This window comes from Bos mutus, chromosome 5 (assembly GCF_027580195.1).
Source record: "Bos mutus isolate GX-2022 chromosome 5, NWIPB_WYAK_1.1, whole genome shotgun sequence".
Classification (NCBI taxonomy): domain Eukaryota; kingdom Metazoa; phylum Chordata; class Mammalia; order Artiodactyla; family Bovidae; genus Bos; species Bos mutus.
Genome location: NC_091621.1, coordinates 30,067,211 through 30,093,779, shown reverse-complemented (window position 1 = coordinate 30,093,779; position 26,569 = coordinate 30,067,211). Strand labels below are relative to the sequence as shown.

Sequence of the window (26,569 nt, the reverse complement as noted above, 5' to 3'; positions counted from 1 at the left end):
TTATCTCTGGGCTTTCTATCTTGCTCTATTAGTCTATATTTCTATTTTTGTGCCGGTACTATACTGTCTTGAGGACTGTAGCTTTGTAGTATAGTCTTAAGTCAGGAAGGTTGATTCCTCCAGTTTCATTCTTCTTTCTCAAGATTGCTTTGGCTATTCAGTATCTTTTGTGTTTTCATACAAACTGTGAAATTATTTGTTCTAGTTTTGCAAAAAATACCTTTGGTAGTTTGATAGGGATTGCATTGTATCTAAGTTGGTACTATAGTTGTTTTCACTATGTTGATTCCTCTAGTCCAAGAACATGGTATATCTCTCCATCTGCTTGTGACATTCTGATTTCTTCCATCAGTGTCTTACAGTTTTTTGCATACAAGTGTTTTGTCTATTTAAATAAATTTATAACTAAATATTTTATCTTTTTGTTGCTGCAGTGAATAGGATAGTTTTCTTAATTTCTCTTTCTGATTTTTCATTGTTAGTATGTAGGAATGCAAAAGGATTTCTGTATATTAATATTATATACTGCAAGTTTACTATATCCATTGATTAACTCTAGTATTTTTCTGGTGGCATCTTTAGGGTTTTCTTTGTAGATATTCATGTTTTCTGCAAACAAAGTTTTACTTCTTTTTCAATCTTGATTAATTTTATTTCTTTTTCTTCTATGATTGTTGTAGCTTGGACTTCCAAAACTATTTTGAATAATAGTGGTGAGAGTGGGCACCTTTGTCTTGTTCCTGATTTTAGAGGAAATGCTTTCAGTTTTTCACCATTGAGTATAATGTTTTCTGTGGATTTGTTGTGTATGGCCTTTACTATGTTGAGTTGTTTCTTCTTTGCCTACTTTCTGAATTGTTTTTATCATAAATTATACTGAATTTTGTCAAAGTCTTTCTCTGCATTTGTTGAGATGATCATATGGTTTTATCTTTGAATCTGTTAGTATGGTGTATCACATTGACTGATTTGTGGATACTGAAGAATCTTTGTATCCCTGATATAATGCCCACTTAAGCAATGGCACCCCACTCCAGTACTCTTGCCTGGAAAATCCCATGGATGGAGGAGCCTGGTAGGCTGCAGTCCATGGGGTCGCTAAGAGTTGGACACGACTGAGCGACTTCACTTTCACTTTTCACTTTCATGCATTGGAGAAGGAAATGGCAACCCACTCCAGTGTTCTTGCCTGGAGAAACCCAGGGACAGGGAAGCCTGGTGGGTTGCTGTCTCTGGGGTCGCACAGAGTCGGACACAACTGAAGTGACTTAGTAGTAGTAGTAGTAGTAATCATGATGTATGGTCTTTATAATGTGTTGTTGGATTCTGTTTGTTAGAATTTTGTTGAGAATTTTTGCACCTATGTTCATCAGTGATATTAGCCTGTAATTTTCTTATTTTGTGGATCTTTGTCTGGTTTTGGTATTATTATGATACCAGGGTATAGAATGAGTTCATGAATTTTCCTTCCTCTGTGATTTCCTGGAAGAGTTTGACTAGGACAGGTGTTAACTCTTCTCTAAGCTTTTGGTAGAATTTGCCTATGTAATCTGGAAAAGGAAATGGCAACCCACTCCAGTGTTCTTGCCTGGAGAATCCCAGGGACGGGGGAGCCTGGTGGGCTGCCATCTATGGGGTCGCACAGAGTCAGACACGACTGAAGTGGCTTAGCAGCAGCAGCAGCCTATGGAATCATCCACATGTGTGCCAAGTTGCTTCAGTCGTGTTCAATTCTGCAACCACACGGACTGCAGCCTGCCAGGCTCCTCTGTCCATCGGATTCTCTAGGCTAGAATACTTGAGTGAGTTGCCATGCTGTTCTCCAGGCGATCTTCCTGACCCAGGGATTGAACCCGTGTCTCTTATATCTCTTACATTGGCAGGCAGATTCTTTACCACTAGTGCTGCCTGGGAAGCCCATGTAGCCATCTAGCCCTGGGCTTTGTGGGAAGATTTTTTTATTATAGTTTTGATTTCTACGCTTGTGATTGGTCTGTTTGTATTTTCCTTTTCTTCCTGGTTCAATTTTGAAAGATTATACATTTCTAAGAATTTGTCGATTTCTTCCAGGTTGTCCAATTTTATTGGCATATAGTTGTTCATGGTAGTCCCATGGGCCTTTGTATTTCTGTGTTGTTTGTTGTAACTTCTTTTTCATTTGTAATTTTATTGGTTTGTGTCTTCTTCCCTTTTTTCTTGATAAGTGTGGCTAACGGTTTTATAATTTTGTTTATCTTCTTAAAGAACCAACTTTTACTTTTATTGAGCTTTTCTAGAGTCTCCTTCATTTCTTTTGCATTTCTTTTGCTATGATCTTTATGATTTCTTTCCTTCTACTAACTTCAGGTTTTTGTTGTTGTTGTTGTTTGTTTTGGTTTGTTGTTTTTGTGTTTGTTTTGTTGGTGTTCTTCTTTTTCTAGTTGCTTTAGGTGTAGTATTACATATATTTGATGTCTCTTGCTTCTTGATGTAGAATTGTATTGCTTTAAACTTCCCTCTTAGCACTACTTTTCCTGTGCCCCATAGATTTTAAGTTGTCATGTCTTTGTTGTCATTTGTTTTTAGCCATATTTTCATTTCCTTTTTGATTCTTCAGTGATCTGATGGTTCTTTTTAAGTGTATTGTTTAGCCTCCATGTGCTTGTGTTTTTCATAGGTGTTTTTTTTTTTTTTTCTATAATTGCTATCTAATCTTACAAAGCTGTGATCAGAAAAGATACTTGAAATTATTTCAGTTTTTAGAAATTTACCAAGGCCTGATTTGTGGTCCAGGATGTGATCTAGCCTAGAGAATATTCCATGTGCATCTGAGAAAAAAGTGAAATCTATTTTGGGGGGTTGAAATGCCAATAGATATCAATTAGGTCCAACTTGTCCTATGTATCATTTATAGCTTGTGTTTCCTTACTAATTTTCTGTCTGGGTAATTTGTCCATTGATGTGACTGTTGTATTAAAGTCTCCCACTATTATTGTGTTACTGTCAATTTCCTCTTTAATAGTTGTTAGCATATGCCTTACATATTGAGGTGTTCCTATGTTGAGTGCATGTATACTTATAATTTTTAGGTCTTCTTGGAATGATCCCTTGATCATTGTATAGTGTCCTTTGTCTCTTATAACAATCTTTGTTTTAAAGTCTATTTTATCTAATATGAATATTGCTGCTCCTGCTTTCTTTTGATCTCTGTTTGCATGGAGTATCTTTCCAGCTTCTCACTTTCAGGCTGTGTGTGTCCTTAGGTTTAAGGTGTTTCTCTTGAAGATAGCATATATAGGGATCCCCCTTTTGTACCATTCAGCCAATCTGTGTCTTTGGGTTGGAGCATCTAGGCCATTTACATTTAAGGTAATCATTTATAAGTATGATCCTGTGAACATTTAATTTATTGTTTTGAGTTTGTTTTTATAGGCTTTTTCTGTCTTGTCTAGAGACACTCCTTTAGCATTTATTAAAGACCTGCTGTGGTAGTGTTGAATTCTCTTAGATTTTGATTGTCTGTAAAAGTTTTGATTTCTCTTCCAAATCTGAATGAGATCCTTGCTCAGTAGAGTAATCTTGGTTGTATGTGTTTTTTCTTTCATCACTTAAATATATCCTGCCATTCCCTTCTTGCCTGCAGAGTTTTTGTTGAAAGATCAGCTGAAAGATCATTATGGAAATCCCCTTGTATGTCATTTGTTGGTTTTCCTTGCTACTTTTAATATTTGTTCTTTGTGTTTAATTTTTGTTAGTTCGATTAACATGTTTTTTGGCATATTTCTCCTTGGGTTTATCATGGATGGGACTCTCTGGGCTTCCTGGACTTGGGTGGCCATTTCCCTTCCATTTTAGGGAAGTTTTCTACTATAATCTCCTCACATATTTTCTCATGCCCTTTCCTTTTGTCTTCTTTTTCTGGGACTCCTGTGATTTGAATGTTGGAGCTCTTAGTGCTGTCTCAGAGGTCTCTGAGGCTGTCTTCATTTCTTTAACATATAAGATAAGACACTTTTGGATTTTATAATGATGCTCAAAATGAGCATTTGTACTGACCAAGAATGTAAAGCAGTTTGGGAAAGAAAATATATTATTTTATTCAGATATTTATAATATTTCCAGTACTATAATCTAGTGGCTAGTGGAACGTTTAGAGCATATAGTAATATTCTTTAATTCCAGGAAAGTAGGGAAAGAGAGAGGAGGCATATTTTTATTAAATACTTACTATGTTCCAGGTATTTATTCTAAGTGTTTTGAATATGTTATCTAACTTGGATCTCCCAACAATTTAATTTGTAAATATTATTTGTAAAATTTATTTTATAGATTAGAATACTGAAGGTAAAGGCTTTAATAAATCTTTCAGTCAAAATACAAACACAGGTGGTCTAGGTTTGTTCAATATGGTTTACAGACATTTCAACAGACTTCAAAACTAAGTTCTATCCATATATTATTTAGACTGTAAAATAATGATGAATACATTTAACAGATATTTGTTGACCTCCTGGTCAGTTTTTTAAAAGTCTTATAGTTAATATGTTGAAATTATTTGAAGCATTCTCAATTGCAAGGCAATGGCAACCCACTCCAGTACTCTTGCCTGGCAAATCCCATGGATGGAGGAGCCTGGTAGGCTGCAGTCCATGGGGTCTCTAGGAGTCGAACATGACTGAGCAACCTCACTTTCACTTTTCACTTTTATGCACTGGAGAAGGAAATGGCAACCCACTTCAGTGTTCTTGCCTGGAGAATCCCAGGGACGGGGGAGCATGGTGGGCTGCTGTCTATGGGGTCGTACAGAGTTGGACATGACTGAAGCAACTTAGCAGCAGCAGCAGCAGCAGCCACTCTAAAGTGTATTTGGTCTATGTGTTTGTTAGAGTTCTAGTAAAGTACTTGGATTTATTACTGGAAATTCTATTATGATCTAATTATAGTGGCTCATCAACTGAAATGCAACACTATAATAAGAAACAATAAAGCGGTTTCTATTTTAGCTAGTCTTTATTTCTCTATCTAAATACAGAGCAAATATCTAAAAATATCCATTAAGGGACACTAATATACTACTACTTACTTAGAGTTCATTATATCTACTACCCATTATATCTACTACTGTGGGCAAGAATCCCTTAGAAGAAATGGAGTAGCCCTCAGAGTTGACAAAAGAGTCCGAAATGCAGTACTTGGGTGCAATCTCAAGAATGACAGAATGATCTCTGTTTCCAAGGCAAACCGTTCAGTATCACAGTAATCCAAGTATATGCTCCAACCATTAATGCTGAAGAAGCTGAAGTTGAAGAACTCTATGAAGACTTACAAGACCTTCTAGAACTTATACCCCAAAAAAGTTGTCTTTTTCATCATAGGGGACTGGAATGCAAAAGAAGGAAGTCAAGAGATACCTGGAGTAACAGGCAAATTTGTCCTTAGAGTACAAAATGAAGCAGGGCAAAGGCTAGCAGAGTTTTACCAAGAGAACACACTGGTCATAGCAAAGATCCTCTTCCAATAACACAAGAGAGTCTACACATGGACATCACCGGATTCTCAATACCTAAATTAGATTGATTATATTCTTGGCAGCCAAAGATGGAGAAGCTCTATACATTCAGCAAAAACAAGACTAGGATCTGACTGTGGCTCAGATCATGAACTCCTTATTGCCAAATTCAGATTTAAATTGAAGAAACTAGGGAAACCATTAGACCATTCAGGTATGACCTAAATCCAGTCTGTTACAATTATACAGTGAAAATGACAAACAGATTCAAGAGATTAGATCTGATAGACAGTGCCTGAAGAACTATAGACAAAGGTTTGTGACATTGTACAGGAGGCAGTGATCCAGATGATCCCCAAGAAAAAGAAATGCCAAAAAGCAAAACAATTGTCTGAGGAGGTCTTACAAATAGCTGAGAAAAGAAGAGAAGCAAAAGGCAAGGGAGAAAAGGAAAGATATACCCATTTGAATGCAGAGTTCCAAAGAATAGCAAAGAGAGATAAGAAAGCCTTCCTCAGTGATCAATGCAAAGAAATAGAGGAAAACAATAGAATGGGAAAGACTAGAGATCTCTTCAAGAAAATTAGAGATACCAAGGGAACATTTCATGCAAAGATGAGCACAATAAAGGACAGAAATGGTATGGACCTAACAAAAGCAGAAAATATTAAGAAGAGGTGGCAAGAATACACAGAAGAACTATACAAAAAAGATACTCATGATCCAGATACCACGATGGTGTGATCGCTCACCTAGAGCCAGACATCCTGGAATGCAAAGTCAAGTGGGAATTAGAAAGCATCACTAGGAACAAAGCTAGTGAAGACGATGGAATTCCAGTTGAGCTATTTCAAATCCTAAATGATGATGCTGTAAAAGTGCTGCACTCAATATGCCAGCAATTTTGGAAAACCCATCAGTGGCCACAGGACTAGAAAGGTCCGTTTTCATTCCAGTCCCAAAGAAAGGCAATGCCAAAGAATGTTCAAACTACCACATAATTGCACTCATCTCACACACTAGCAAAGTAATGCTCAAAATTCTCCAAGCCACACTTCAGCAGTACGTGAACTGTGAACTTCCAGATGTTCAAGCTGGATTTAGAAAAGGCAGAGGAACCAGAAGTCAAATTGTCAACATCCACTGGATCATCAAAACAAGAGAGTTCCAGAAAAATATCTAAGTGTTAAGTGTTAGTCACTCAGTCGTGCTTGACTCTTTGCAACCCCATGGACTGCAACCCACCAGGCTCCTCTGTCCATGAGATTTTCCAGGGAAGGATATTGGAGTGGGTTGCCATTTCCTCCTCCAGAGGATCTTCCCAACCCAAGGATCAAATCCAGGTCTCCTGTACTGCAGGCAGATTCTTTACCAACTGAGCTACAAGGGAAGCGTCATAAAAATATCTACTTCTGCTTTATTGACTGCGCCAAAGCCTTTGACTATGTGGATCACAGCAAACTGTGGAAAATTCTTCAAGAGATGGGAATACCAGGCCACCTTACCTGCCTCCTGAGACATCTGTATGCAGTTCAAGAAGCAACAGTTAGAACTGGATATGGAACAATGGACTGGTTTAAAATTGGGAAAGGAGTACATCAAGGCTGTACATTTTTACCCTGTTTATTTAACTTATATGCAGAGTACATCATGCGAAATGTGGGGCTGTGTGAATTACAGGCTGGAGTCAAGATGGCCAGGAGAAATTTCAATAACCTCAGATATGCAGATGACACCACCCTTATGGCAAAAAGCAAAGAAGAACTAAAGAGCCTCTTCATGAAAGTGAAAGAGGAGAGTAAAAAATTTGGCTTAAAATGAAACATTAAAAAAATGAGGATCATGGCATCTAGTCCCATCACTTCATGACAAACAGATGGGAAAACAATGGAAACAGTGAGAGACTCTTTTCGAGGGGCTCGAAAATCACCTCAGATGGTGACTGCAGCCATGAAATTAAAAGACATTTGCTCCTTGAAAGAAAAGCTATGACCAACCTAGAGAGCATATTAAAATGCAGAGACATTACTTTGCCGACAAAGGTCCATCTAGTCAAGGCTATGGTTTTTCCAGTAGTCATGTATGGATGTGAGAATTGGAGTATAAAGAAAGCTGAGTGTGTAAGAATTGATGGTTTTGAACTGTAGTGTTGGCAAAGACTCTTATTGAGAATTCCTTGGACTGCAAGGAGATCCAACCAGTCCATCCTAAAGGAAATCATTCCTAAATATTCATTGGAAAGACTGATGCTCAAGTTGAAACTCCAATACTTTGGCCACCTGATGGGAAGAACTGACTCACTGGGAAAGACCCTGATGCTGGGAAAGATTGAAGGCATGGGGAAAAGGGATCAACAGAGGATAAGATGATTGGATGGCATCACCAACTCGATGAATATGAGTTTGAGCAAGCTCTAGTTTTAGTGATGGAGTCACAAAGAGTCAGACATGACTGTGACACTAAGCTGAACTGCCTGAATGAGTTACTAGTATTGTGTAAAATGCATAGGGAATGTAGACCATTGAGCTGACTTGTGGTCTTTACAGACCGGGACCTGGGGACTGAAGTCGAGGAAAAGAAAGTGATGAAAAGAAGGACGTGGGGGACCCAAGTCTCGAGTGAAACAAGGGTGCTTTATTCATGGCAGCATGTGTGTATATATTGTTATACAAGGAAGCTTTAGGCAAAAAATAAATTTGAGCAAAAACACCGAAACCAGATGCATAACTACAGTGACTAAGCGAATAACAATCGTCACAGGGCCATGACAACAGTAACTAGTGGAATAACAATCGTCACAGGGCCGGAAGACAATCCATGTCTTGAGAAATAGGAATATGATTAAGTAGTTTTACAGAAAAGTAAAAAGTTACTGAAAGGAATCCACATATGCTTTCTGTCTCATGACCTCAGTCCTGAGAACTGCGTGCAGCTCTGCTCGTTCCTGTTTTCCAGGAACTGATAAAGAACAGAGGGCCCTTGAGGAACAGAAAACAACATACAGGACTCCTTAAAATTAAACATTCCCTGACACTGGCTGAAAAATGGATTCAGTAGACCTTTTCCAACACAAGGAGTAGTTGACAAATATTAAATATTATGTGCTGATTTTTGCATTATGAATAGCACATGGATTGTATGCATATCACGACTACACGAACATAGGCAGATGTAAAACAATTACATAAGTACCATAATATTTAGGGGCAGAGATTGCAGTAGCAGTAGCTACTTTATTGCAGTAGCAATAAAATGTTTCAGTCCACACTGCATCTTTTTGATGCTCATTTTATTGATTTTATTATTTTTATTTCCTTTTAGTTCAGTTATGATGGTATGCATGTGTTCTATGCTAAATTATATATGTGGACTCTAATATGGAATGTTCAATATATCTGTTCTGTTTTCTTGAGTTACTACAGCAGTGAAAAGCTTTTAATGAGACTTGTTCTTTTATTGACAAAATCCATTTAATATGCAGAATGAGCAGCTGCCCATCAATATTAATATCCTTAGAAAACAGTTCTAGAATCCCCATGTATATTTTGCTGCTGATCTAGAAGACCAATGACATTTCAAATCTTTAGTATCAAGCTCTCATGTACAGTGTGACTTAGAAAAAGTTATGTTTGTTTTTAAAAATCCATAGACACTTCTGTAAAGTCTGTTATGAAGTTGGCAAAGACATGTTATTTTTAAGGATATTTAGTTTAAATGTGTCGGGCCTTTATCTGAAGTACATTTTACTTACTTGAAAGCAAAATTTAAAATGATTTGCAGTTTAATGAAAGTATTGATATTCTGTCAGCAATCAAGATCCAAATCCAGATTTATTTTCTTTCTCCCTCTCTTCATTGCCCCACCCCCACTATGTACAAGTATCCATGTGCTAAGTCACTTCAGTCATGTCTGACTCTTTGCAACGTGCTGGACTGTAGCCCTCCAGGCTCCTCTGTCCATGGGATTCTCCAGGCCAGAATATTGAAGTGGGTTCTCATTCCCTTCTCCAGGGAATCTTCCCAACCCAGGGATCAGATCCACATTTCTTATGTCTCACTGCATTGGCAGGCAGGTTCTTTACCCCTGTTGCCACTTGGGAGGTCCAAGTGCAAGTACAGTTTACACCAAATCCTGACATTTTTCTGCACATTTCCCAAGTGTCTTTTACAACTTTAGCTTGAGACTTAACACTTTGCTTCTTATTAACTACTGTAGCCTTTTGATTGATCTGACTTTCAGATTTTTCTTCACTTCTCAGTCCTTTCTGCAAGTTGGTAGCTAAGTAATCATGTGAATCCATTGTTCTAATGGTGTCCCTGCTTTGCTGAAAGGTTGCTGAAAGGCTGCCAATTGCTTCTAAGGCTTTTTTTTTTTTTTTTTGGCTTGGCCAAGAGGGCTCACCACAGTATTGGTTCTTCATCTCTGTTTCTGCCCTTTATTTAAGGTCTGCTCTTTTTTTCATAGTACTCTTGTCTGTTATTCTGATTTATTCTCTAGGACTGCAATGCTCCAACTTTCCTATTCATAGTCTGAATCCTATATGGCTCTCAAGGCTTATGTACTTTGGAAAAATATTCCCTTGATTGTCCTAGTCTACAGTGACCTTTTTTTCTCTCATGAGATTTAGGGCAGCTTCCTGTGAATAACACAGTTTTTACTTTTGTGGCTTGTTATGTACTTTGGAAAAATATTCCCTTGATTGTCCTAGTCTACAGTGGCCTTTTTTTCTCTCATGAGATTTAGGGCAGCTTCCTGTGAATAACACAGTTTTTACTTTTGTGGCTTGTTAGGTATTTAAAAGTTTTATTTAGTAAAACTTAAAGCAGCATTTTGTTTGCTATCATTCTTTCTTAGGGATTTTCCTAGGCCAGTTCACAGTACAGTTTAGACAGATCTCCCACTTTCTCCTTTAAGGCAGCTTGGGATCATACACAGGCAATGATATGCTTCTCCCTGAACCACCTCTGTTTTCTTGACGCACATATCTGGATGGTGTTGGAACCCTTATTTTATTAACATGGGGAGTTGCACTGTATTTATGATATTCAAATCTTTAGGCAGTATTTCAGTCTTGAATCAGAATATCTGGGTTAGTTTTATCTCTGCTATTCATTGACTGCTTAAAACATGAAGGAAAACCTCTTAGATGATTAGTTTCTTTATATGTGAAATTTATTAATAGTATTAGTAAGAAACCTCTCATTTTGCAGGATTATTCTGAGTCTTGAAAATAAGACTTAATATTATACTTAACCCATTTGGGGGCACTTAGTATCTACAAATATCATCTCATGCAATAATAACTCATTGAACTCACAATAGCTCTTTAAGGGGGCAACTACGTGTTTGAGGAAACTGGACAGCATAATAACTGCCATTTCATAAATGGTCAGTGGTCGTGCTGGAATAGACATCTGGCAGTGTGACTCTGGATCCTGGTTGTAGCCGTGCTATCACACTGCTTCTCTGTAACCAGTAGCACTGTTAGTGTTAGCCACCACTGCCCTGTGCGTTTTTGATTTGCCTTCTCAGACAAAAGTTTAGTAATTTCAGGGACATCTCAAGTCAATTCAGTTGTGAATTCAAATCCTGGAACTTGTTTTCCATTTTCATTTTAATTTAAAAAGAGAAAGAAAGCAAATACAATGTCTGAGCACTCATAATAACAAACTAACTTAGTGATTAAAAGAATAGAAGGCTGTGCAAACTTAGGGGACAATCATATGCTAAAATCCATGCATTTTGAACTCATTTTGTTTATTATTGGAAGTTAGAGAATTCAATATCTTAACAATGAAAACAATGCAGATATGATGTACAGAATACGTAAAGACAGTTTGGGAACTTAAGCGCCTTAATCTTTTTATCTATTTTAGGACTTTCTGGGACAAGTGTTTTGTACATTGGGGGAGATTGTTGGTTCACAGGGAAGTCGCCTGGAAAAGCCCATAGTGTAAGTATTTTTTTTTAATTTTAGACAATGAAATGTTAACTTTTCATTTTCTATTTTGAAAGTTTGGAATTGATGAATATGTGGTTGTAGACCAAAACTGTGTTTTAAAATCTTGAGTTTTTTTACCTCCAACAAATCATTTTGACATTTTTGTAAAGGATAATTTGTATTTCAGCTGTCATATGCCATGCTACAAAATGTTCACAAAATGAAATGAGAAAATTTAAGCAAGAAAACATGTTGTCTTCCTTTTGGTTTTAATATTATTTCTTAGATACAGTACTTTTTAAAGACAAGATTTTACTTCTTTGGGCCAATGAGTATATGTAGTACCACCTTTTATGTTTAATAAATGCATGTTTAGTGATTGAGATTTTAATAATAATTTTTACTGAAAAATTTGTCTGAAAAGAAGGCAATGTATAAATGTTAAGAAAAGGTGTTCACTAAGAATTATATTTTTCATATTCACCTTCAGTTATGGAAATAATGTTTATTTTCCAGATTAATTGCATAGGCTGATCTATTTTCTCTAGTTCCATATAAGACAGTAAACAAACTATAGACATTCTCCCTAATCTTTTCCTCTTCTCTTCATCCTTCTTCTCCCATCCCTAAATTTTGATGTTTTGGATTCAGTTAACTGTTTTTAAACATCAAAAGATCTAGGAAGATCTAACGCAACTGCAGACTGAACCACAGTGTCTAAAGATTTGGGGAGTTTTGAAGTCTCTATTTCACCAATCTTTTAAGAATCTCAAACTCATAATATAATGATGTCAAAACCCATCAAATGTATTCACCTTTGACATCAAAAATTGAAATGATTAAAGTGTCATTCTCACATTCCCTGTATATAATGAAACGTTATACTTAATGTGTTTTTCTTAGGTTAATAAGAAGTCTATAAATTCTAACTTCTTTTATTTATAACTTGATTTTCTTAGAAAATTATTGTGAAATATCAGTAAGAAAGCTTTTGCATACCAACTGCCTTTTAAACATTATTTTCACATATAATTTGTTTTTTATATCACTGTAGGATTTGGAAGGATTATAGGATTTGGTTCACATATATTTATGCTCACTTAAATAAACCAATGATAAATAATCTATAAAGAAAATATAAATATTTTTATTAAGCATATGTAATTCTTATTGCATTGTCTAGACTAGTGAGATAGGCCCATAAGCATTCTTAGAAAATTACTAAAACACCCTTTCTTTTGCTAAAAGAAATAATCAGTATTATCTATTCAATGCCACCTTAACTATGCCTTTAATATTCTCTGAGAGAAAACAAAAGAAGTAAAAATGTAAAATTTTTATTTCAGAGTAACAGAACAGAGATTTTTAAGATTTCACTCATATTTTAAAATTGCTAATTTTATTAAACAGTTTTATTTCATTTTATTTTTTCCATAAAAGGAAATCATAATTCATTTCAGAAAACTCTTAAATATCATAAAATTTTCCCAGTGGAAAATCAGCTTTATGTTAGTCTTCAGTACAGTTCAGTTCAGTCGCTCAATCGTGTCCTACTTTTTGTGACCCATGGACTGCAGCATGCCAGGCTTCCCTGTCCACCAACTCCCAGAGCTTGCTCAAACTCATCTTCATCAAGCTGGTGATGCCATCCAACCATCTCATCCTCTGTCATCCCCTTTTCCTCCTGCCTTCAGTCTTTCCCAGCATCGGGGTCTTTTCCAGTGAGTCAGTTCTTTGCATCAGGTAGCCAAAGTACTGCAGTTTCAGCTTCAGCATCAATCCTTCCAATGACTATTCAGGCCTGATTTCCATTAGGATTGACTGGTTTGATTTCCTTGCAGTCCAAGAGACTCTCAAGAGTCTTCTCCAACACCACAGTTCAAAAGCATCAATTCATTGGTGCTCAGCTTTCTTTATAATCCAGCTCTCACATCCATACATGACTACTGGAACAACCATAGCTTTGACCAGATGGAAACATGCAAAATATTAGCCTTGAAAGATAAATAAATAATAAAAAATGTTAGTCTTGAAATGTGCAAAAAGTTGTTATTATATTGACTGGGGTATGTCATAAATAGAATGTAGTATAAGATGTGGTCCTTATTCAACTAATTCAGTAAGTTCTACTACACAAGACCAACAGAAGCAAATTCATGCTATGGAGTGAAGATTCCTGGAGTAATGATTGGCAGAATATGCCAATTGTAGGGAGTATTTGCCCACAATTGAGTCATAATGATTTTACATAATCAGAAAGGATAAAATGCTCTTTAGATTTTTCTAAGCTTCTGCTGAGGCTGGAGTAGCACAAATGAAGCAAAACCTTGGGAACCTTTTCAGACAACATGGATCATTATAACTGCATGTTTTATCTATAGGATATTTTGTAATTTAGTCAAGTTTATCATAAGTGTTAATATTATACCTTATTGAAAAAGATGTAATTCATTCACTTTTTAAGTATGTGTAACTAACCTTATATTCAAAGTCTCCCTTAGGCTTTATTGGGCAACTTTACCAGATACATTCACATTAAGGAAGGGGCTGAAACAATAAGGGCTTATTGTTAAAATTGTGGAAAATGTTTTGATTTTCTAAATAAGTTTAGCTAGGCAAGTGTTAGTACTAAATGGGTAATGAAGTGTAGAGTTTGAGTATAGCAAATAAATTGGCTACCAAAAGAACCAAAGAAGAAACTATAAGAATTGTAGAGTGGTGGCCTGTTACATGAAGGAATTAAATTAGATACTTGAGATAAAGAGAACAGAGGAAAGGGATGAGAGGATTCTGAGGAGATTAATCAGAAATAGGACAGTACAACAGTACAAGTGAATACATTTAGCTTGCTAGCAGAAGGATATTTTGGACTTACTCATCAAAACATCAGGTAACATGTTCTCTCACCTGAGCAGTTACTCCAACCCAGGTGGATACTGGATTAGATAAAACACACAAACAAATATTTTGTAGTCACCCACCCTCTTACTTGAGAAAATACTGGCTTTTATTAAAAACTCTGTGTGTGTGTATCTGTGCTAAGTCATGTATGGCTCTTTGTAACCCTATGGAGTATAGCACACAAGGCTCTTCTGTCCATGGAATTTTCCAGGCAAGAATACTGGAGTGAGTTGCCATTTCCTACTTCAGGGGATCTTCCTGACAGGAATCAAACCCATGTCTCTTGTGACTCCTGCACTGGCAGTTGGATTCTTTTCCACTGTGCCACGTGGGAAGCTTTAAAAACTCTAGCTATGGTGCACTGAGATAACCCAGAGGGATGGTACGGGAGGGAGGTGGGAGGGGGGTTCAGGATGGGGAGCACGTGTATACCTGTGGTGGATTCACGTTGATGTATGGCAAAACCAATACAATATTGTAAAGTAATTAACCTCCAATTAAAATAAATAAATTTAAATTTAAAAAAATAAATAAAAATAAAAGCTCTAGCTATGAGAAAGGTATTTGTCTAGAGAAAGGGGAACATGTGAATTAAAGAACCAGGTACACTGGCTAAGCATTCTGTCCTGGGTCTTGGAAGTTCAAGTTCTTTGAAAAAAGATACAACTTCTATTCAAATGGCATGCCACCTCTTTACCTCAACTTCAAATGAAAAGCAATCTAAACTATTCATAGTTTTTGTTTGAAAGAGCATGGTTTGCTGGTTGAGGACAAAAGTGAAGCTGTATTGCTCATAGTGTCTAAGTAAGGCTTCATAGCAGCTGGTGCCCTCCATGGATGTGTTCAGATTCCACACTTTTTCCTGCTATCTCCTGATCAGTGCCACCTTTTTTCCATGTATTTGACTATTTTGAACAAATCTAATGGATAGATGGTAGGGAGAGATGGGAAGATTGGAAGATATGGCATTTCAGTGCAGAAGGGAATGGCTTTGGAAGAAAAGATAGAGCCAGGTTGGGTACTGGAGTTGATGCAAAGTCAGGAAAGTATTTTCCCTGATAACTTCTAAAGATTTCTTGTTTTATCACATGATATATAAAAACAGTGGAATAAATGAAAGCCTGGTAGAAATGATGAAGTTCATATTGGACAAATAGTATAATATATATTTAACATGCAGATCTTAAATCTATTTCTCATAGTCCGTTTTGCTTTCTCCCATCTTTCATCTCCCTTGTGAACAGCTCTAGCCAGACTTAGCTGTTTAGGGCAAAGATAATATTGCAGGATGGTCATTAAAGATGTTTTCATGGTCTATTTCTCACAGCTGGAGATAGAAAATTTGTAAACTCTCCTGCAGCTATTACCTTTGGCAATTTTGTTCAAGAGTTAGGCAATTTTTTGTGTGTGGTTAGGTATAGACTTAAGAATAGTAGCACAGGACACCCCCTGAGGCAGATAATCTACCTGCAATTAATACAAATGGCTCATTGTGAACTTGTGTCCCATATATTATTTATCTTAACATGATTCAAATGATTTAGTGTTTTAGATTAGAGTTTTGTTTTCCAAATAGTATCTCATTTATAAGTTATTAAAAATATTCCCTTGTTTTCTTCTCTATAAATGGCCTAGTTTAAATTATTTTTGGCTAAGGTATTGAGAAGAATGTCTGTCGCTTCTTAGTTGCAGTTGTGTGATAATATACCCTCAGAGATGGCCTTTTTAAAAATGATGTTAAATGTGAAACCTGGAATTTTAGTATGACCAGTGCCAAGGGACTGCCAAATTGCCAAGGGAACACACTGGGTATAGCAAACACCCTCTTTCAACAACACAAGAGAAGACTCTACACATGGACATCACCAGAGGCTCAATGCTGAAACCAGATTGGCTATATTCTTTGCAGTTGAAGATGGAGAAGCTCTATACAGTCAACAAAAACAAGACCAGGAGCTGACTGTGGCTCAGATCATGAACTCCTTATGGCAAAATTCACACTTAAATTGAATTCAGTAGGGAAAAGCACTAGGCCAATCAGTATGACCTAAATCAAATCCCTTATGATTATACAATGGAAGTAACAAACAGATTCAACGGATTAGATCTGATAGAGTGCCTGAAGAACTATGCAGGGAGGTTCAGGGCCTTGTACAGGAGGTGGTGGTCAAAACTATTCACAAGAAAAAGAAATACAAAAAGGCAAAATGCCTGTTTCAGGTGACCTTACAAATGGCTGAGAAAAGAAGTTAAAGGCAAAGGAGAAAAGGAAAGATATACCCATCCGAATGCAGAGTTCCAAAGAATAGCAAGGAGAGATAAGAAAGCCTTCCTAAGTAAACAATGCAAAGAAATAGAGGAAAACAATAGAATGGGAAAGACTAGAGATCTCTTCAAGAAAATTAGAGATATCAAGGAAACATTTCATGCAAAGATGGATTTGGACAGAAATGGTATGGACCTAACAGAAGCAGACGATATTAAGAAGAGGTGGCAAGAATACACAGAAGAACTATACAAAAAAGATCTTCATGACACAGATAACCACAATGGTGTGATCACTTACCTAGACCCATACATCCTGGAGTGTGAAGTCAAGTGGACCTTAGGAAGCATTACCATGAACAAAGGTAGTAGAGGTGATGGAATTCCAACTGATTTATTTCAAATCTGAAAAGATGGTGCTGTTAAAGTGCTGCACTCAATATGCCAGCAAATCTGGAAAACTCAGCAGTGGCCATAGGACTGGAAAAGCTCAGTATTCATTCCAGTCCCAAAGAACGGCAATGCCAAATAATGTTCAAACTACCACACAATTGCACTCATTTCACACGCTAGCAAAGTAATGCTCAAAATTCGCCAAGCCAGGCTTCAAAAGTACATGAACAAAGAACTTCCAGATGTTTAAGGTGGATTTAGAAAAGGCAGAGGAACAACAGAATCAAATTGCCTATGTCTGTTGGATAATAGAAAAAGCAAGTGAATTCCAGAAAAACACATGTTGCTTCATCGACTACTCAAAATTCTTTGACTGTGTGGATGACAACAAACTGTGAAAAATTCTTAAAGAGATGGGCACACCAGACCACCTCACCTGCCTCCTCAGAAACCTGTATGCAAGTCAAGAAGCAAAAGTTAGAACTGGACATGGAACAATGCACTGGTTCCAAATTGGGAAAGGAGTACGTCTAGGTTGTATATTGTCACCCTGCTTATTTAACTTATATGCAGAGTACATCATGTGAAATGCCAGGCTTTATGAAGCACAAGCTGAAATCAGGGTTGCTGGGAGAAATATCAGTAACCTCAGATATGCAGATGACACCACCCTTATTGCAGAAAGTGAAGAGGAGCCAAAGAGCCTCTTGATGAAAGTGAATGAAGAGAATGAAAAAGTTGTCTAACAACTCAACATTCAAAAAATGAAGATCATGTTATCTCGTCCCATCACTTCATGTCAAATAGATGGGGAAACAATGAAAACGGTGACAGACTTTGTTTTCTTGGGTTCCAAAATCACTGCAGTTGCTAACTGCAGCCACACAATTAAAAGATGCCTGCTCCTTGGAATAAAAGCTGACCAACCTAGGCAGCATATTAAAAAGCAGAGACATCAGTTTGTTGACGAAGGTCCATATAGAGTTGGACCATAAAGAAGACTGAGCACTGAAACATTGATGCTTTTGACCTGCAGTTTTGGAGAAGACTCTTGAGAGTCCCTTGTACAGCAAAGAGCTCAAACCAGTCAATCCTTATTATTCATTAGAAGGACTAATGCTGAAGCTGAAACTCCAATACTTTGGCCACCAATGTGAAGAGCTGACACATTAGAAAAGACCCTGATGCTGGGAAAGATTGAAGGCAGGAGAAGAGGTTGACAGAGGATGAGATTGTTGGATGGCATCATTGACTCAATGGACATGAGTTTTGAGCAAGCTCTGGGAGACGGCGAAGGACGGGGAAGCCTGGCATGCTGCAGTCCATGGGGTGGCTAAGAGTAGGACATGACTGAGTGACTGAACAATGCTGCTGCTGCTGCTGTGTGACCCCATAGACGGCAGCCTACCAGGTTCCCCTGTCCCTGGTATTCTCCAGGCAAGAACACTGGAGTGGGTTGCCATTTCCTTCTCCTATGCACTGAACAATGCTAGAGCTTTAAATTATTTATTATTAATCAAGACTTTGAAAATTGTTATGTTGACTAAAAAGGAAAAATGGTTTCTTGGACATAGCTTGATAACCTATTAAATAATCAGAATTTGAATATAAACTTATTCAACTTATTCATTTTCTGTGTTTTAGTTACTGCTGTCACTTTTAAAAGTAGATTTTTCTCATTTTTATGAGAATAAAATTAATTTTTAGCATTTTATAGGAAATTTTATTTGGAATTTTTAAAAATTGGTGTTGAAGAATTCCTAGTATCTCATAATTTTCATAATTTCCAACAGTGTTTCCTGTTGGATTCATGTTTAAGCAAACACATTTTTTACATTTCTTGTATTCCATCCTACACTTGAATCTTTTCTGTGAACTCCTGAAGTGAGTCTTGTGCTGCTTAATTTATCTGCAACATTTACTGTGTCTTCCTATGACTCATCCACTTTACGTCATCCCTTTATTATGTACCATTAAACCCACTCAGCAGTGTGTTTTCTCATGCTGTGAGATTATAGCCAGTTTTCTTCAGAGAAATCTGTCAGAGAACCTCTATCTTTAGAGATCTCATTCATGGTACTGCAAAACCTTCCAAAATACTAGCATCAGCACCAGTTTAATAATGATTGCCATTGTCTCTCTGGAAGGAAAGCATTTATTATATTTATAATGTAATATACCTGTTTGTTCCTGTTACTCACATCCAGACTTGACTGATTCCAAATAAAAGAATCAAGTAAAAAGGTAGGGACAAGTTGTGGTTAGAAAGAAGATTCTTACTCTGGGGAAGACGGGAAATTCCAGGGGTTATGGAATCAAGAGCTCTTTTGGCTACAGGGAAAGGTTATGTTCTTTATAGGTTGACTATAGCAGCTTGTGACCTGGCAATGAGTAGAAATAAAGGAGGGATCCAAGAGGGATTCATGAGTGTCCTAAGAGGTGTGAAGAGTACAGAGATAGGAACTTGAAGGCAGGTGATAATTGGAAGAGTAGCTTTTAGTTGTCTGATTGATATTGGAATCTCAGTTCTAACATAGAGTTCAAGGGTGAAATGAAGTGAAAGTGAAAGTCGCTCAGTCGTGTCCGACTCTTTGCGACCCGTGAACTAGTCCACGGAATTCTCCAGGCCAGAATACTGGAGTGGGTAGCCTTTCCCTTCTCCAGAGATCTTCCCAACTCAGGGATCGAACCCGGGTCTCCCGCATTGCAGGCGGATTTTTTACCAGCTGAGCCACATGGGTAGAGCCCATTATATGCTTAAGTTCAACAGGAGAAATCTGGGAAGAGGAATAAACCAGAAAGAGAGCTTGAAAGTAAGGCAGAAGATTCAAATAAAAGAATAGGGCTTGAGGGAGACCTTAGAACCTTAAAGCGTTGGCTTAGAGATCTGTCTCAAATGTAGCCTTGCCCTGAATGCTATGCTGAGGTGGTAAGTGTATGTAAAGGTCAAGAATCAACATGAGGAAGAAGAGGAGTACAAAGAAGGATAGAAGAATGGTTAGTCTTAAAGGTGAGCCACATACAAATTTACAATAAAGCAGTGCATGTCTTTATTGTGCAACTTTTGCATATGAAAATATAGTCAACTTGGGATGAAATTTTGACTTTCAAAGTCTTCTTGATTTTATTAAGTTCTCTAAAAATTAGATTGATACAGTTACTCTGTCTGGTTTATTTTGTTAGAAAAAATATGGGTCTGGGAATCAGATGATGTTTAAAATCCCAACTCTGCTACTAACTTGCTATGTAATATTACAAATTGATACATTTGTGTTTTATATATATATATATACATACACACACACACATATATATATGTCACATTTTTAGTATGAAGAATTTAGTCTCGGAGAAGGCAATGGCACCCCATTCCAGTACTCTTGCCTGGAAAATCCCATGGACGGAGGAGCCTGGAAGGCTGCAGTCCATGGGGTCGCTGAGGGTCAAACAGGACTGCGCGACTTCACTTTCACTTTTCACTTTCATGAATATGAGAAGGAAATGGCAACCCACTCCAAGTGTTCTTGCCTGGAGAATCCCAGGGACAGGGGATATGTCACATTTTTAATATGAAGAATTTAGTCTATAGATAAGTAAATAGCCACCATAGTGAAGTTGATAATACATAAACTTTGGGGGCAATCAGACATGGGTTTCATAGATATATAATTCGAGGAAATTACTTAAAATTCCTGAGCTCCAGTTTCCTCATCTGAAACATATGAATAATACACTTTCAAAAGGATTGTTGTTAAGAAGTAGAAATACTTAATATAATACATTTGTCATGGATAACACTGGAATTTAATAAACACTTAATAGTGGTTATTATTATTGTTTTTGTCATTATTAAATATAGTCAATATCTTTTAAGAAAAGTCTCTTAAATTGACTCACTCAATAATCTTCCTTCCATGCTGTCTCATGGAGTGTTCCATTTAGTCATTGAAAAATAATGACAAATAAGTATAATTACATATTGATATAAACTATGAAACAGAGAAGGGCATGGCAGCCCATTCCAGTATTCATGCCTGGAGAATTCCATGAACAGAGGAACCTGATGGGCTTTCAGTCCATGGGGTCACAAAGACTGAGACATGACTGAAAGGCTATAACATGCACTTAAGCTATGAAAATTAAGGTACAGACTAAAAATTAGGCTGTTTTTAATACTTTGAATTTTATCATAGATGCAGTTGAAAAATTCATGATTTTTATTCAAAGATGTTCATTCCCTTCTTTGTAGAAGAAGATTGTGGGTGATTAAAAGAATTATCAGCTATTTAATTATTGATGAAATAATCTAGTTTGGAGAAGACAAGTACTCCAGACTAAGAAGATAAGGAGAAATGAACAGATTAAAAACATACTTTGAAGGCTGATTTTTTTTTTTTTTTTGTCATGCAAGTTGTTTTTAAGAATGGGCTTTGTTCCTGAAAAAATGATGGAAATAATATCATGTATGAAAAGTTAAATATTGAAGAATTATCCATTCCAAAGAACATTTTTTGCAACTTTTTTATTGTGGTGAAAAAACTATTTTTCTAATTGTGAAACATGAGAACGGCTTAAGACTTTTCCACAAAAGTAATTTGTAACTGTATTCTGACCAGGTCAGATATTCTGTATTCTGACCTGGTCAAATAAGCGTTATTTGAGTTCTCCATTGATTACTCTTTATAGCATCATAGCCTTGATTGTTGATAAGTTGATAGTCTTGGTTCAAGAGGAAGATTTCAAGGATGACTTTCAGATTTCTTATACAAGTAACTGAGTGGATAGATGTACCATATTCTTACAAAGAAAGGATCATCCATTTCCAGGTTGAGTGGATGGGTGTACCATATTCTGACAAAAAGAAAATCATTCATTTCCAGGTTTATCACTGATCAGTAAGCTTTAGGAGTGATGGGTCATTTCAGTCTTCTGTTGTAGATGCTTGTGTTCACCTAGAGTGTAATCATCTACAAAACTTTGCTTCTGTTTGTATTTGCCTAGTCTTACTGGGTTGGGCTGATAACCTGGTGGAAAATCCTAATGGAACGAAAGAAATGATGAGACATGATCTGTGTTATTTTGAAAGTGTGTGTTAGTTTCTCAGTCATGTCGCACTCTTTGCAACCCCATGGACTGTAACCAGCCAGGCTCCTCCATCCATGGGATTTTCCAGGCACGAATACTGGAGTGGGTTGCCATTTCCTTCTCCATTATTTTGAAAGATGGTTTCTAAATTATATAGTACCTGCCTTTATTGAATAAACATTCTTAGTTTTACTTAATTTTAATTTTGGGTGAGTTTCTAAAGGGTAACTGCAATGACAATGTTTAGATACCACATTGGTGTAAATCTTCCAAAGAAATCAGTTTCTTCTTCTTCATTGCTCCTTTCTTCCTACTTCCCTTCTGTATATGGTCTTAATTTGCTAATTCTGGAGTTGAAAAATGCAGGCTTGGAATATTAGTTCTACAATTAAGCAAGGTAACTGGTGCCTTGCCCATAAGCATCTTGGTCTAAATTCTAACATACTGATGAAATCAATGTTTGGAACAAACATGTGGGGATTACCTCAGTTCCTGTGCTTAGACTCAATAGGTTCTTTATCATGAAAGCAAGTGAGATGGAGTGGTGAATTGTTTTATTTTAAATAATATCAGGGCCTAACTTGATTGAGTTCTTAGTTTAATTCAGTTCAGTTCAGTCACTCAGTCCTGTCCAGCTCTTTGCAACCCCACGGACTGCAGCACACCAGGCCTCCCTGTCCATCACCAAGTGCCGGAGTTTATTCAAACTCATGTCCATTGAGTTGGTGATGGCATCCAACCATCTCATCCTCTGTTATCCCCTTCTCCTCCCACCTTCAATCTTTCCTAGCAATAGGGTCTTTTCAAATGAGTCAGCTCTTCGCAGCAGGTGGCCAAAGTATTGGAGTTTCAGCTTCAACATCAGTCCTTCCAATGAGTATTCAGTACCGATTTCCTTTAGGATAGACTGGTTGGATCTCCTTGCAGTCCAAGGGAATCTCAAGAGTCTTCCCCAACACCACAGCTCAAAAGCATCAATTCTTTGGTGCTCAGCTTTCTTTATAGTCCTACTGTCACATCCATACATGACTACTGGAAAAACCATAGCCTTGACTAGATGGATCTTTGTTGGCAAAGTAGCATCTCTGCTTTTTAATATGCTGTCTAGGTTGGTCATAATTTTTCTTCCAAGAAGTAAGCGTCTTTTAATTTCATGGCTGCAGTCACCATCTGCAGTGATGTTGGAGCCCCAAAAAATAAAGTCTGACACTGTTTCCACTGTTTCCCCATCTATTTTCCATGAAGGGATGAGACTGGATGCCATGATCTTCATTTTCTGAATGTTGTGTTTTAAGCCAACTTTTTTACTCTCCTCTTTCACTTTCATGAAGAAGCTCTTTAATTCTTTTTCACTTTCTGCCATTAGGGTTGTGTCATCTGCATATCTGAGTTATAGATATTTCTCTTGGCTATCTTGATTCCAGCTTGTGCTTCATCCAGCCCAGGGTTTCTCATGATGTACTCTGCATATAAGTTAAATAAGCATTGTGACAATATACAGCCTTGACGAACTCCTTTTCCTATTTGGAACCAGTCTTTTGGTCCATGTCCAGTTCTAACTGTTGCTTCCTGACCTGCATACAGATTTCTCAAGAGGCAGGTCAGGTGGTCTGGTATTCCCATCTCTTTCAGAATTTTCCACAGTTTCTTGTGATCCACACAAAGGCTTTGGCATAGTCAATAAAGCAGACATAGGTGATTTTCTGGAATTCCCTTGCTTTTTCGATGATCCAGTGGATGTTGGCAATTTGATCTCTGGTTCCTCTGCCTTCTCTAAATCCAGCTTGAACATCTGGAAGCTCATGGTTCACATATTGTTGAAGCCTGGCTTGGAGAATTTTGAGCATTGCTTTACTATGGTTTTCTTATTTAGTCATTAGTTATTCTGCCAGCTAATACATATAGTAATTTCTCTCATAGAACCATTATGAGGTTCATTAGAAGATGCACTGAAACAAGGACTCTGGTGAAACTAACATACAAATAAAGGTTAAATATGCACATCTGATATACCTATCTGAATGCAGAGTTACAAAAAATACCTAGGAGATATAAGAAGACATTCCTAAGTAAACAAAGCAAAGAAATATGGGAAAACAATAGAATGGAAAAGACTAGAGATCTCTTCAAGAAAATTAGAGATACCAAGAAGACATTTCATACAAAGATGGGCACAATATAGGACAGAAACGGTATGGACCTAACAGAAGCAGAAGATACTAAGAAGAGGTGGCAAGAATACACAGAAGAACTATAAAAAAAATGATCTTAATGACCCAGATAATGACAGTGGTGTGATCACTCACCTAGAGTCAGACATCCTGAAGTGTGAAGTCAAGTGGGCCTTAGGAAGCATCACTATGAACAAAACTAGTGGAGGTGATGGAATTGAAGCTGAGCTATTTCAAGTCCTAAAAGATGATGCTGTTAAAGTGCTGCACTCAATATACCAGCAAATTTGTAAAACACAGAGTGGCCACAGGACTGGAAAAGATCCGTTTTCATTTCAATCCCAAAGAAAAGCAATGCCAAAAAATATTCAAACTACCACACGGTTGCACTCATTTAACACTCTACCAAAGTAATGCTCAAATTCTCCAAGTGTGGCTTCAACAGCATGTGAACAAAGAACTTCCAGATGTTCTAGATGGATTTAGAAAAAGAGAGGAATCAGAGATCATATTGCCCACATAATTTGGATCATGGAAAAAACAAGAGAATTCCGAGAAATCATCTACTTCTGCTTCATTGCCTATGCTAAAGCCTTTGACTGTGTGGATCACAACGAACTATGGAAATTTCTTAAAGAGTTAGGAATACCAGACCACCTTACCTGTTTCCTGAAGAACCTGTATGCAAGTCAAGAAGCAACAATTAGAACTGGACATGGAACAATGGGCTTGTTCCAAATTGGGAAAGGAGTACATCAAGGCTGTATATTGTCACCCTGCTTATTTAACTTGTATGCAAAGTACATCATGAGAAATGCTGGGCTGGAGGAAGCACAAGCTGGAATCAAGATTGCCAGGAGAAATATCAATAACCTCAGATATGCAGATGACACCACTCTTTGGCAGAAAGTAAAGAGGAACTAAAGAGCTTCTTCATGAAAGTGAAAGCGGAGAGTGAAAAAGCTGGTTTAAAACTCAACTTAGAAAAATGAAGATCATGGCATCTGTCCCACCACTTCATGGCAAATAGATGGGGAAACAATGGAAACAGTGACAAACTATTTTCTTGGGTTCCACAATCACTGCAGATGGTAACTGCAGTCATGAAATTAAAAGACACTTGCTTCTTGGAAGAAAAATTATGACCAACCTAGACAGCATATTAAAAAGCAGAGATATTACTTTGCCCACAAAGATCCATCTAGACAAAGCTATAGTTTTTCCAATAGTCATGTATGGATGTGAGAGTTGGAACATAAAGAAGGCTGGGTGCTGAAGAATTGATGCTTTTGAATGATGGTTTTGGAGAAGACTCTTGAGAGTCCCTTGGACTACAAGGAGATCCAACCAGTCCATCCTAAAGGAAATCAGTGTTGAATATTCATTGGAAGGACTGATGCTGAAGCTGAAGCTCCAATACTTTGGCCACCTGATACAAGGAGCTGACTCATTAGAAAAGACCCTGATCCTGAGAAAGATTGAATGCAGGAGGACAAGGGGATGATAGAGGACGAGAAGGTTGGATGGCATCACAGACTCAATGGACATGAGTTTGAGCAAGCTTCAGGTGATGTTGAAGGTAGGGAAGCCTGGCGTGCTGCAGTTTATGGAGCTGCAAAGAGTTGGACAGAACTGAGTGATTGAACAACAATGACAAAAGGTTGTTTGATTTCTGAATCCATGCACTTCACTGTAGCCCTGTATTACCTTCAACAAATGGATATATCTATGTGTAACTTTTAAGTAAATTTTATTATTACTTTTTTTAATACAAAAGTAAAAAGTGTCTCTGGATGGTGAAAAGAGCTTTGAAGGGACACCCATTCTGACCCAGATCATTTCAAGGATGAAGTCCTTCTCACTATTTCTCAACCACACAACTCTTCTACAATCATAGTCTAATGTCCAATTTTTCCTTGAGGTAAACAGTACACATCTCTCTAGCAGTTTCTCCTTCTTGCACCTACCTGGGTATGAAGACTTATCTGCTATTGATTAGTCTTCCTTAGGATGTGCACTGAAACTCTTTCTTTCCTGTGGCTATTAAGAATGTGGCTTCCCAGTGCCCCCAGTCTTCACTCTAGGGGGACAGCAGTAACTCTTTCTGTGGTCAACTAAGATTAATGTACTCTTCTCTAGAGGCAGTGTTAAATTTTCTCAGAGCCAACACAGTCTTAATAGGAAGTTCATAAGTTGGAAATAAGAAATCCATATCTGGTTTTAGATAGTAGTAAGTAAGTTTATCAGTTTTTTTCTGCATCTTCTGGAGAATCATTCAGTTTGAGTTCACAATGTGCTAACAAGTCACTACATGATGTTCTTTCC

At 37.3% G+C, this 26,569-nt stretch overlaps 1 protein-coding gene across 1 annotated transcript in view; it reads left to right on the top strand.

The window, feature by feature from the left end:
• CPNE8 (copine 8) overlaps positions 1-26,569 on the top strand; it is a 265,088-nt gene that overhangs the window by 90,093 nt on the left and 148,426 nt on the right. The window contains exon 7 of the mRNA XM_005887727.3: positions 11,365-11,441. Within this exon, the coding sequence (XP_005887789.1) occupies positions 11,365-11,441 (77 nt within the window). The remainder of the gene's footprint in view (positions 1-11,364; positions 11,442-26,569) is intronic.